At 46.0% G+C, this 13,694-nt stretch overlaps 1 protein-coding gene across 2 annotated transcripts in view; it reads right to left on the reverse strand.

Annotated features, from left to right (window-relative positions):
• nkain4 (sodium/potassium transporting ATPase interacting 4) overlaps positions 1–10,085 on the reverse strand; it is a 45,393-nt gene extending 35,308 nt beyond the window's left edge. Inside the window, exon 1 of one of the 2 annotated variants that reach the window (XM_070968613.1) lies at positions 9,795–10,085. In XM_070968613.1, coding sequence (XP_070824714.1) covers positions 9,795–9,848 — 54 coding nt within the window. In that variant the 5' untranslated portion in view covers positions 9,849–10,085. The remainder of the gene's footprint in view (positions 1–9,794) is intronic. The other variant, XM_070968612.1, reaches the window with a different exon arrangement.
• Positions 10,086–13,694: the final 3,609 nt, after the last annotated feature.

Below are 13,694 nucleotides of genomic sequence, written 5' to 3' on the forward strand. Positions count from 1 at the left end.
GTGCCAGTCTCAGTATGTGTGTGACGGCGTGTGTGTGTGTGTTCGTGTGTGGCTTTCACAGGGTACATGGAGGGTTGGATAGATAGATAGCCCTTGGTGGTGCCTGGTCTAGCTGAGCTGAGTCAGGGATTAAGAGGTAGGGTGCCTTCATAAACCACTTTCTTCTTCACTGTTTGAAATGTGGCCTGCACAGTGAAACACAGCGGCTAGTCCCTTTGTACTCCACTAAGTACCACTTGTTTTAGGGTAGTGCTGCTAAACAGACACTGAGTGAAGTGCACACTAGTTTTTTTTTTTTTTTTTGCCAAGTGACCATGGAAAGCCTATGAATAAAAGAGCTCTTTATTTAAGATGAAATGTGCTCAACTTCAAGCGCCCTCAGTGCTAATAACATGCTAATCTCTCAGTGCTATTGGGAACACACAACGCACAAATCCGTCCCACGAAAGAAACACGATAAAAGCCAGTGCTTTGAGCTGAGTCTCCCTCTGGACACTCTGGCAATTTACTTAAAACTTTTGTGGCCTGTTGTAATGTTCTCTCTATCACAGTGGCTCACTTTAAGATTGAGCTATTAACATCTGCTTGATTGGAGACCACAGTAGTTTTTGGTTAAATTAAAAAAAAGCAGAGTTTAATTCACCTCAGCTTGATCAGTTCAGGTGAATGAAGCTCTCCCTTCTCTGTAAACAGTCCATGTCCAGACCGATTGAGTGTTCTTGCCCTGTCTGGCCCGTCGACTGGCCTTGTTAGCGGTTAAAGTTGTCCCACTCTAAGACAAACTGATTTCCTTTCTATCTCTCCATCTGCTACCCGGCTTCCTAATAATAACAAAGCTAGAATACAGACAAATCCATACTTAATATATTACTATCTCAATATGTCACACTATAAAGGGACATAAAAACGCTCATTAATAAATCAAAGTGAAGAAAGACATCACTCGGTTTTCCAATTAGCGCCTCAGCTAGAAACAATGCACGTGCACGGCCGCATTACACTTTTATAGTGCAATGTGTGAAGATTACGTTTTTTTAATCATTTCTTATTGGACAACTGAGAAGAGACATGAAAGCTGGGCTCACAGGCTTATGTATTTTTAATGTGAACAAGTCAATTATATTTTTATGTTAGCCCTAAAAACATATGTAGTAAATAATAAAAATTAGGCATCAATGCTGCTACACAGCCATCAGTTATTAGTAACACCAGTGCTTTACCTGCTATGACAAGTCAAAATGTCTGTCAACGACCCAATGAGCACCAGTAGATTATGTAGCCACAGTGTCCTCAACCATAACACCAAAGTTATCATTTAAGTTATCATCATCCATTAACTAGATCAATAAATTAAGCTGTGACTGAAGCTTGACCATGCGAGACTTTGCCGTGTTAACAGCGTCGATCAGAGGATGAAGATCAGAGAGGACAACGGCGAGAGCGTCCCTGTAAATTCCTGTGAAGGGGACATTCAGTCTTGTTTGTGAGTTAGCCATAGCTAATCTAAAGCTAGAGGAAACAGAACATTTTTAACAGCTAACATCTGCCGCTGTCTAAACTGCTTTCATTCTCGCTTTCTCAATAACAGCAGCCTGCACAAAACTGGCAACGCAGTATTTCAAGGATTTAACAGAAAAATCAACAAGCTGACTTGATGAAGCCAGGTTCACTGAGATGTGACCCAAATTCACACGCTGTGACATCGAACATCCTGCCTCACACGGCTGGTATCTCTTGTGAAACGCTTATCTCTCTCAGTCTCTCTTCCTCCATTTATCTCTCTTCCTCCACTTTGCCGTCAGCCAACATTTCCTTTACGTTTATCTGCAAAGGTGGCAGCAATGTTCGGATTATTACAGGCTAATTTAGACTTTGCTGCATCAACTAGAAGAGGAACGCAGCAGCATGTGTTGTTATGATTTCAGCCTCAACCCAAGGGATTAATGTCACTTGCGAGGTTTTGTCTGCTTTTCTTGTGGCTCCAAATTTGTTGTTTGTTGTGTGGGTGTCATATGGAAAATGAGGGATGAGACAGCAGACTGCACCGCACACAGATACTTTGATTTCTCAGAAGAGCTGACAGAAGAAAAGCGGGACAAGAATACGGCGCTGGATAAAACCCAAACACCCTGACAATGGGTAGGATGGAAGGGAAAGTGACGAAATGAGAGCAGCTTAAACCAGCCAATCCCCTCTCCCTTTCTGCCTCCCCATGTCCCAGATCTAACAAAAACTGTTTAGGTTTCGCCCCAATTAACAAGTAGGCAATTTAGCTGCGACAGAGGAAATTCTCATCAAGTATAAGCAGTCAAGAACAGCAAACAGCTGTCAGCAGTTTGTACCCTCCGGCTCTGCTTTCCATAATTGAGTCAGTAATGTTGCTCTTTTCATCATAATACCATCACTCTTAATCATTCATCCACCAGTAGAGTTATGCTGCGTGCATCCCTGCCGTCCAACTGCTTGATCGCAAAACACAATTAGAGCAAAAACATCCGCGAAGTCATCAGCCGCTTGTAAAACAAGAAGTGAATGCCCAGAACAGTGGGGGGATTTGAGTGAGACGAATATGCTTTGCAGCCATTCAACTGAATGTGATCTGTCAAGATAGTCATCCCAGCTGTGGTGCTCCCAAAGCAATTTATTCGATGCCACACTATAACAAATGACACCACTGGACCCGTTGGAATGGAAAGAGAGAAATGGGCTTGCAAATAGTTCTACTTTTATCTCCATTATAGCTTAATATTGCAGTGTCAGTGATGTGGAACACACACAGACGTACTCACACAAGCCTCTGCATGGATGGGCACATGCGCACACGCTCACATTGGCCAGCCCAAGGTTTTCGCTATGACCACATAATTAATGGTCTGTTAAATTGAAGACATTAAAATAGCGAACAGTTGTAAAAGGGGCTACCAGGGACAAAGAGGAGATGGGGTTTTTTTTTCTTTTTCCAAGAACACACATATTATTATAAACCAACATGCACACAGCAAGGGCGGTGAACTCTGGGGAAGGTCGAGAAACAAGAGGAAGGTCAGCACCTTGTCTTAATTAGCATAAAATGTGGCTGGTTTAATCTCTGTTTAACAAGCAAACCTTGGACAAAAGTATAAAATAAGCACATTTCAGATAAAGCTCATTATGAGCGAACCACTCGGCTGTGTGTGACTGGCTGCTATGTTGGGTGGGTCATGTTTGTGGTGAGGTTAAAGGCTAGATATGTAAGCAGAGCTATCTTTAGAGTGACAGTTGTCCTAAGAGCAGGATGTGTTCTGAGCCCCGTCTTCCACCCCCCCACTGACACACACGCACCCCAGCACACATCTCTCTCTCTTCAGCACGCTCACTCGGATTTGCATCATGCATTCCCCTGTCTCCTTTTGACAGGTTGTTTCTTTAACTGTTGCAGGCTCTTCAGCATCTTATTGTGTACATAAAGGTTTCTGTGGTAACGGTGCACCAGTGAGAGAGAGTGAGACGGAAAAACAACGAAAGAGAGGGAAGAGGAAAGCTAAACATAGAGATCTCAGGTCTCTGGGGTCATCCTCATAATTGGCCCAGAGTGAGAGGTCGAACCGGCACCCATCCCCCTTTTCTGTCTCCATTTCGCTCCACCTTTCTATCTGCATCTCCCCCAAATCTCCAGTGGCTCTGGCCCCTGCTGATAAATCAGATGGTAATCAATAATTCAAACATATTCACAGGAGGGGGAAGAAATGGGGGGAGGTTAAAAAAAATGGGAGAGGGAGCTAACACAAAGCCTTGTTGTGTTTTGACAAAGGCTACACGTTAGGGGTGGAGCGCGAGCGCTCATTACACATTCGAGCGGTGCTCCTCAGCCCCGAGTACCCAGGTTGCATTAGGCTCTCAGGTGAGATGAAGGCGCACTGGAGGGAGCTCCAAAAGTCTGAGATGTGAGTGTGAATTTATTATGCAGTCACCTTGCCTTGTGACCTACAACACACACACACACATTTTCTCAAGCACTGTAGGCTGTTGTTGATGGGACTGGTACTTGCAGCTAAGGCCAGGCAGGACCTGTCAGAGTCCGCTCTTCTGTGGATGAGTGCTGTTCAGGCTGAGCAATCAACGCAGCCTGGGTCAAGACCACAATCAGCACTGAACACCGGGGGTCCATTTGACAGCACATGCACGGCCCTCACACACACCCACTGTATCTAATTATGGCAACCTGCACGGCCTTCAAAATGAGAAGGATAAGGACCAAGAGACAAAGTAAGACAGGAATAAGTCCTTCATTTCTGAAATCACATGAACTACTGGATCTTCCCTGGCCCATGATCACATACTGTTTGAGGCCTCTGCCCTCCACCTCCACCTTCCACAGCATCTCTGGAAAGAAAACAAACAGGCCACCACACGAACCCTCCTTTAAAGGACTGGAACACCTTCATTTTAGAAAGGATGATTTCAAGGATTGACAAACAATCCAAAGCTTTAAAAAGCAAAAGGACGCTTTTTTGCAGATTTTCTATCAGCGTCAACAGCCTGTCAATTTTTTACTGCTAAATCTTTGCAGCCAGCAGGTTTCAGCAGGCTCGGCCGCATGATTGCGCAAACTGCCAAGACTGTGCCTTGGGGACCTGGAGCAATATATGCAGCTTCCAGTTGAGGACATAAACAGGCTCCTATCAGTTCAAAGTGGATTTCATTGATTTGTTTTTCTTAATATCCGCATTATTTATTTATGCCACATATGTCGCACCAGTGTTTGTACCACAAAATTCAACAAAGTGAGTTTAAGCTTAAACGCGGCTTCATAGTGTCGATCAACTGGGTTCCTGATGGGTCGCCTTAGATTTTGTGGAGTAGATTACAAGGCGGGCGGCACGGTGGCGCAGCAGGTAGTGCGCCTGCCTCACATCCCTGGGTTGGGCGGTGCCTTTCTGTGTGAAGTTTGCATGTTCTTCCCATGCATGCGTGGGTTCTGAGTGTGAGCGTGAATGGTTGTTCGTCTGTATGTGTTGCCCTCCGATCGACTGGCAACCGGTTCAGGGTGTACCCCGCCTCTTGCCCGTTGACAGCTGGGATAGGCTCCAGTTCCCCCGCAACCCCGGAAAGGGATAGTCGGGTATAGACAATGGATGGATGGATGGATGGATGGATGGATGGATGGAGATTACAAGGCCAGACCTGGTCCACATCTGATGGATGTAGCCATGATTGTCTACAACCTGTAGGTTAATAGTGATAAACACGAGCACATGTTGGTGCAGCTCCATTCAAATCTACCTTAGAAAATAAGACATTAATGAAGACGCCAACAAATATATTGCTGCTGGCAATAATTTGGTGAACACACCTTGTTTATTTGGAGCCCTCCTCTACACAGCAACCTGTGTCTAACACACAAACACCATGTTCTGTATCTGCATGGGTAATCCAGATAAGGATACTATCTTATTCTCACACCATCTGTGCACGCCAAAGCAAATAGTGGGGAAAAAAAAGTGTTTCTGCTCACAGCGATAAGAATCAGAGTCCAGAGAGGCTTCATGAGAACTTAATAGCAAGCCCAGAGAGGCGAAGACAAAGGGAAAGACACAGAGAGATAAAAGAGCTGTGACCGTCCACTCTATTCCCGCTGGCCTATCTCCTCCATCAACCTGGCAGTGCCAAGGAAATACAGTTCATTATCATTGATCACACCAGACTCGCACAGACACTAAAGAAGTTACACACATGCACTCAACAAAACACCCACAAAAAGCGATACCCCAAACAGATGTTCGTAGCATCTGTATCTGATCAAATTGAAATCCTCCGGCTCTTGCCAAGAACAGCTTTCATATTCCACTAGTTGCCAGGTTTGATACAACACCTCTCGTGTGAAACTGGCAAGACACACCGGGATTATACAGTAACTCTCACACGCAGGTCTGCTGGCCTTAGAGCACAGCGCTTTATTGCCATGTAATTTGCCCCAACTACGGTAATTATTCTTAATTACAGCTGCGTCATGCATTAATATCAAAGCTACCAGCCAAGTGTGTGTGTGTGACGTGTATGTTTGTGTCCGTCAGCAGGCATGCCCATGTAGACTGGTGAGGTGAGAGACAGACATCCAGCATCTCTCAGCTCATGAATATTCAACAGGAAATTTGAATGTAAGCGCTCCCATAAAGCAAATACGTTAGCGGTGGAAGCCGGGGGAGAAAAACAGCCTAAATCCTTTGTAATGTGTGGGAGATGACGTGATGCCTGCCAAGGGATAATGTCATGCCTTTAGAGATAACACTCTTCGGGAGGAGGCGCTCTGCCTCTCCGCTAAAACTTTCTTGGAAGCACTTTGGTTGAACCCGGCCTTCTTCTCTGAAGCCTTCACTACAAAGTTAGTATATTCTCTAGCTATGTCATCAAAAGAGCAGAAGAAAAATGGGCAGTGTGATGCAAGATACTACACACATACACACTCACACAGTGCTTGTGGGTAGTTGACTGTAGTTTTTAAGGGTGCAGATGAGGTAAAACTTGCAGAATTCTGTGGCCTCTGTGGATCACTTCACTGAAAGCCTTTTTCCTATATAGGCACAAATGAAGCCATCCACTGTGACAACATGGACACCTTTTTCTTCTGCTCGCCTGCGATCAAATAAAACCCCTTCCAGCTCTTTCCTTCATTTCTCTCATCTTGTCAGAGGCCCACAATGCTGCACTTCCACCTCTCATACAAAGGCTGTAATCTTTACCCAACAGCAGACCTACTAACCTATAACTCACGGTTCAAAATGCACAGCTGCGTCTGTGGGTGTGTCTGAGTGTGAAGACGGGTGCATGAAATAGTGTCGGTGTCTCGGTCAGGTTGCATCCGTCAGTGCTGCCATGGCAGTTATGGCCAAGCATTTTCAGGGTCAGCGTTCGGATCTGAGCTCATTACCCTTGTGCGGTGTGATTGTGTGTCTGTGTGCGCGTGCCTGCCCGTCTGCCCTTTCCCGGCAAACCACCATGACCAACGAAGAGGCCTCCTCCATCAATCACCCACGTCCACAGAGCCGCATTAAGCGTCAGCTCCATTCAGAACAACGTCCCTCCTTATGGCCGGTCGCTGACATTCACAATATGTCTGGGCCAGGTCCCACGTCTGACCAATCGAAACGCTTCCACGGCAGGTCAGCTTTAGGTCAGCGCTTCAAACAACCAACCCGTTGAGACAAAAACGAGCTCGCCTGTGTCTCGGAGTACAAACAAATCATTAGACAGACAGGGCTTCCTGCCAACGCTCGCCATTCTCTGGGGCCGATCGGGGTTCTGACAACGATCCAGCCCTACTGTCTGGAATAGTTAGGCTGCAGAGGGGAGAGGGAGCAGAGGCGTTTCGATCAATACAGGCTCATTATCTGTTGCCTTCTGTCCCAGAGAGATGAGTCCCACCGCTCGGCCTGTTGATGAGGAAAGCGCACCACAATTCAATTAGGGGATGGCCGAGATGCCAAAAGAGGTTTGATCAAAGCACTCTGCCTGGCTAATTAGCACACACAGTGGTTCACAAGGGCTATTTTTACATCTGAGGAGCAGAGTATGTTGTTTTGTTAATGGTAGTTTTACCCTGTAATGGACTGGGAATAACCTGGCTCATTGACAATGCATAGGCTTCAGCCAGGGGAGAGCGGGGGCCCCTGGTGCTGCTTCACACTCATGCGCACATGTATATTCATGCGGACACGCACGCATATACACACGCATGACACATGAACACACACGTCCAACCCGATGACCTTTGGAAAGGTCGTGCAGGGTTTAATGCAGCCGCTCTTTGCAGGTTAAACTCATCAGAAGTGTGCAGGTGTGTGTGTGTGTGTGTGAGAGTGAGTGTGCTTTCCTGCAGACAGGAAGTGTCAGGTCATCCAGAAATAGTGCCAAGGGAAAATAAAGCTGTTTCCAGGAGTCTTCAGGGACTTTTTAGGCAGCCCGCTGACAGCTTTATAAACCTCTTAACAAATGGTCGACCTCCTTCTCTCTAATGAGGCAAAGAGGTCCGAAGTCTGTGAAGGGAGAACAGGTGTGTCCCTCAAGGTGGGTTCATAGCTCTCTGGGTTTGTGTTTGTGTGTGTTTATGTGTGCCATAAGAAAGCGAGACAAGATTTTACCGAGGGAGCAATGCTGAGGCCACTGTGACTTAAGCATACAGAAAAAGCAGGCCCTCTATCTAATGTCTGCACTTCCCTGCTCCTCACTATCTAATGAATTTCCAGAGCTGACACCTGACACATACGCAGGTGTTACCCGCAAACACACACCAGCCCCTCTATTAATTCTGAAGATGAAGGCCGAAGGCGGAACAAAGCAATTCACACGACAGCGAGAAAGAACCGCGACAAGCGCTTGTCTTAATCTTTTCCGTCTGAAAAGGCAGTTAAACTCTGGCAGCGGTTCATTTCAAACCGAGATTAACAGCCTCTTGTATTCGTGAGTGTATAAATACAAATGGCGTGTACCTTCCCAAGCAAGAGCCACAAACCTGTAACTGTGAGGGAGAACTCTAGAGGAGTCTTGAGATGTTGGCAAAGAGGAATACAGTATTATCAAATGGGATCGGGCGGGTGTTCATTGCAGTTAGTGGTATGAAACTTGGGTTTCTTTTTCAGCTCAGTTACAGCTGATATTGACTGCCACTTCCCATCATATGGTTTCCTTTTGTTCTGGGTGCCATTTTTCTTTGTTTCTGGATTCCCTCATGCAGGGTACAATATATCAGAACTTTCCCATTTGACTCTTTGTCTGGACCAGATTTTACAGCCGTTAAAAACGACATTTACTCGGGGGGCTTACGGTGTGAGCAAGCTCGGTTTTAATACCCCCATAAATAACCTTGTCACACCCCGTCAAGTAAACTCTACTCAGGGATAGTGGCAAAGGCAAGTCGGCCTGCGTGTCGATGGGAAGCATCATCTGAGAGTGCACGACCACCATCAGTAAAATGTCAAGATTGCCCATCAGAAACTGAAACGCTCCAACGGGCTATGAGCCTCCGCATCCGCTGTGTTTTTGATGATTTGAGCTCCTGACAAACAAATTCCTCAAATCTTAAGATCAGAGAAAAAGTGTATGTATCAGCAGATGACTTAGAAGTTTTACATCACAAGGCGGCAGCGACTATCTACATTAATCTGAAATGCAGACGCAGGCTTTGAACCTAACTGGTGCCTCACACAGAGCTGCATGGCTTCAGATGATACTCTGTAGTGGACTGTAGCCTACATTAGGTCACCATTACCATAATTTATACCATATTTTATAGATGCACTTTAATCATACATCACACAGCACAGTTACCCCAATACTGGCCATCAGTGAGCCATTGCTTGAGGCTGTAAGTGCTGAGAGGAGCTGACTTCCCAACACCAACAGCCGCTCCATATGTTTCCTGTCACAACAGTGAATTTCCACATGGATCAGGGAAAGACATAAACTACTCCAAGAACGGACACAAAGCTCAAAATCTATCATTCACGGGGTCATGATTATTCAAACGTGACTTCAGCGAGTATTAACAGAGTGTAAGAGAAGATCTGAAAGCTTGGAGACTCGTCTGTAGTGCGCGTCTGGTACTTTCAGTGACTTCTATAACTTTTAGGATGCACTGATATTACTATGACGTTTCCTGTTAGCAGCTTTTTAACATGTGACACTCAGCCTTCATCAGAGCACGCGCCACTGCCCAGTTAAAACAGGCATTTAATTGTGGTTTATCCTCCTCAACATGGAGCCATGTCCTCGCAGGGTTCAAACTTGTAAAACAACAAGTAGAGCGTGGGTCAACTCACCAACTGTAAAGTGCAAATAAAGATGAGAGTGCATCGTCCGCTGCAGCAGCCCATTGTGCCGGCGGTGAAAACGTGACTCTGAGCCGGCGGAGAAGGACTTGGGAAACGGGTCGGAGGAGCTCTCTCGACGTGCCGACCAGACTCAGTCCCGATCCGAGCACTGGGGTCCCATTCTCCTCTTGCGCTCCGGTGTGTCTTTGGTGAGCCCAAACGCGCGGCAGGATCGCCCTGGCTGGTCTTGGTCTGTGTGCGTCTGCCTGCGCTCCAGCCGGCCGGTCGCACTTGAGGTGAATGACTGGGTGGGTGGTTGCGAGCCGGTGTGTAAAAGAAGGAGGAGGAGGAGGAGGAGGGTTGGGAGGTGGTGGTGGGGTAGTCAACCGGGGGAGAACGGTGCGGGGGGAGTGGGATGTGGCTGACTGAGGGCGTAAACTGGTTTCTGGTGGCTGTCTGTGGTGCGGCAGTGGAGAAAGTGCGCCCTTTTGTTCACTCCAAATATTTAAAAAGGGGAAATCAATTTATTGTCATGGTGACCGAGTACATTTCGATTAAGCCAATTAAAAGGCGTAATACCAATTAGAATGACAGGTAATGTGCAAAAGCCATTTTCCTGCATTTGTTTGCTTGGAAACGTTCAAGACTCAAACTGGTGTTTGTTCACTAATGCCAGCGTCTCATTCTGACATCTGGGAGCGTCTGCTGAGGAGGGGCACCGGGTTAAATCAGCCGCTGCTGATGACGACGACGACGATGATGGAGAACAGGCGCCATCTTGTGTCTGTTTGATGAGACACGCTTAAAAAAAATAAAATACTTTTTTTGTTTGTTTGTTTTTTAAAAAACACCGCACATTATAGCAGACTCCGAGCTCATTATCCAAAATGGAAGCGAGCATTTTTCTCACATAAGTTCATTTTTAAAACGTCTCCTCTCATATTTAAGACTCACTTTGATGGCTTTCACAGTGTCTACCATAATAATAAATAAAGCTTTTAAGATTCCAAATACCATCAGATTGGACACTGCTTTCAATACCAGAAGGTGTAAATTATTATTATGAAATTATTATTTTTATGACTATTTTAAGGCACCTTTCTTTGCCTCCACTCTTGTTCACTTTACCCCCCTTTGGCCTCAGCCCACCCTCCTTGCCCTGCCTCCCTTTCCCCACGCGGACCCTTTGTTTGCCTTATGGGTAGCCACTGCTCGCTATGATTTATAATAGAATAGATCTTAAAAGCAACTCTCTCAGCCACCCTTCTCCTCCTCCTCCTCCTCCTCCTCCTCCTCCTCCTCCTCTCTCGTAGCGCACGGAGGCAGGTCCCACCTCTCTCTCTCTCTCTCTCTCTCTCTCTCTCTCTCTCTCTCTCTCTCTCTCTCTCCTCACCACCAGCTTAATGAATCTTTTACGCGTCTGCGGGCTGAGTGAGGGAACACTTCACATCTCATTTCATCACACACTCCTCCGCTCTGCTCCTTTTACAGTGCCGGTCCTCTCCTGTCCTCTCTGCCGTCCCACGCCGCCCTGCCCACCTGCGTCCAGCCGGGCCCTGGAGGACCTCCTCCTCCATCGCCAAAAATAACCTGGGGGTATTTATGGAAGCCGGCGAGCAGGCACGAATCGGGTATTTAAGGGGGGGCTTTTCTGTCATCATGAAACTAAAAAAATAAAAAATGAGCATCATCAGTTTGAAGCTGCTTAAGTATCAGACCAGTGGTCCATTCAAATATCCCCCACCTACATCTGTCCTCTTGTTTTAAGTCTATTGATGACTGATAGTTTGTCTTAGCTCCAGAACTTTTAATCCGAGGAATACCTCATTGTGTCCTGCTGAGTCTGTGCGTATGACTTTAAGACTGGCAGATCTTACAGACAGTAGTTTAGCCATTTTTATGACCATGCCGTATATGACTTCCATTCTTTTTGACAGAACAAACCAAACTCAGGATCCACTCACTCGCTTTTTTCTGGAACTTTTCCCTCATCAGCGGATGGGGTGTGCTCATATGTCTGCTCCGAGTGCACTACCTGTAAAGCAACAAGGATGAGAAGTTGTGAAAATGCAGCGGCTGAAATGATCACAGCTCCAGAGCTTGCATGTCAGCAGCGATAAGAAGGAGTATAATGCAGCTGAAAGATGTGGAAAAGTGGAAGCGGACTTCTTCTGCTGCTTTCGACAGTGACGCCATTGTTTTATAGCTACAGTATTTTAAATGCCTTGTTCATCATTTTACACCCATTTCACACCAGATTCATCATATCTGCCATCTTGGGAAACATTTTAACCTGAGCTTGGCTGCACAACCTGAGTGAGGACTGAAGCACCAGCTGGTCTGACATGCTATCCAGATGCGGGACCTACTTTTTTGTGTGTAGTCAAGTGGCATCAACCAGTTTGTTGGTAACAGATGACATGTTTTACTATGACACGCCGAGAAAGAGCAAGAGCTTCTAGTAAAATACATTAGAGACTGTCCTGCACTTCTTACATGTGTGAAGCTCACTCATTCACAACTGCATTTCTTATGAGAACATGTTCCCTGAATGTGTGCCATAAAAATGTCATGTGTGTGCGTGCGCGTTGGTGGGTGGGAGAGAGCGAGACTGAGAGAGCAGAGCCAAGGCTGAAATAAGGTCACTGTTATAGTTCTGCTAGAAGCCTTGATGGAGGTTCTCCTCGTGCTCCCATTTTACCCATTTTGCCCAACACCTCCTTATCGACTCACTCTGTGCATATGTGTGTGTGTGTGTGTGTGTGTGTGTGTGTGCGTGTGTGTGTCCAGAACACTTCTTTCATGACAAGCGTGTCCAAGCCCTCAGGGGCTGCTGTTCTCCACAAAGACACTAATGTGAAGTGACAGGACAGCCAGTGGTGCGCTGCTCTGAGGGGACCTGCATTGTGGAGGAGACCCGAGAGTCTGGCTAGTAGTGGACAACAATAGGAAAAAAGACCTCAAAAGGACAAGGCCTCTCTCCTTTTGAAAGCGTCTTAGGCTGTCGCTTCTAGTTCCCACTCCTTCTTCAATTCTCTCTGTTTCCTCTTCTGTTTCTCTTGTCACACATTTTGGTGCTCAGACACCACCCAGTGAAAATTCCTCCTGCAGACACACACTCGAGAAAAGTCCATTTCACTATTATTTAACAGCCAATTCCTCTCTTTGCGAAGCTGACGGAGACGTGAGAGCAAAACAGATTGCGTGCATCATAGCAGCCTGAATGACTTGAGTGGTAGAACAGTAGTTTTCTCACATGCTTACAGAAGATGCCATTATTCAGGCTGAGATACCGTATGTCACCTGGGGAGCTGCTGTGCTAAAGAGAAAAACTGAATATTTTTGCATTGGCACAACTAACACATATGGTGGCAAATAATACATCACAACCTAACCTTAAATAGGCAAAATGAGCTGCTCTCTTCAGCTCTACGGGACATTTATCACCACAAACTACCCCACATTGGTGCAAATTACGGCCACCACTGGCTGTCTGACAAGCATATGAATGCTTTCTTTATTTAGGCCCATGCTCATAAAAGTTTAAGATTATGCATGTGGCCTTGGAGGCAGAGTCTCTTTGGATTTTTCTGCACTATTTTGCTATGAAGAAAGTTCCAGACTCAATGAAGAATAAATACAGAGGCTATTATGAGGAGCATGTCAATAATTTATTATGGGATTATGCTTTGGTGAAGAAATAATGGTCCCCAGAATCTTTTTTTGAACAAATGTTGTTAGTATAACGATGGCCGCTTGGAGGCGCTCGTATGCGAGATCTCCTTTATTGAATGGGCGCTTTCACAGCTGAATCAAGTCAGACACAAGCTGGAAATATACAGGAAATCTTGTAGGTCTCCTTCAGATTAAAATGTCACTAGTTGGACGCTGTCGTGAAAACACATCTTG

The sequence above is a fragment of the Chaetodon trifascialis genome, chromosome 8, assembly GCF_039877785.1.
Source record: "Chaetodon trifascialis isolate fChaTrf1 chromosome 8, fChaTrf1.hap1, whole genome shotgun sequence".
In the NCBI taxonomy this organism is placed as follows: Eukaryota; Metazoa; Chordata; class Actinopteri; order Chaetodontiformes; family Chaetodontidae; genus Chaetodon; species Chaetodon trifascialis.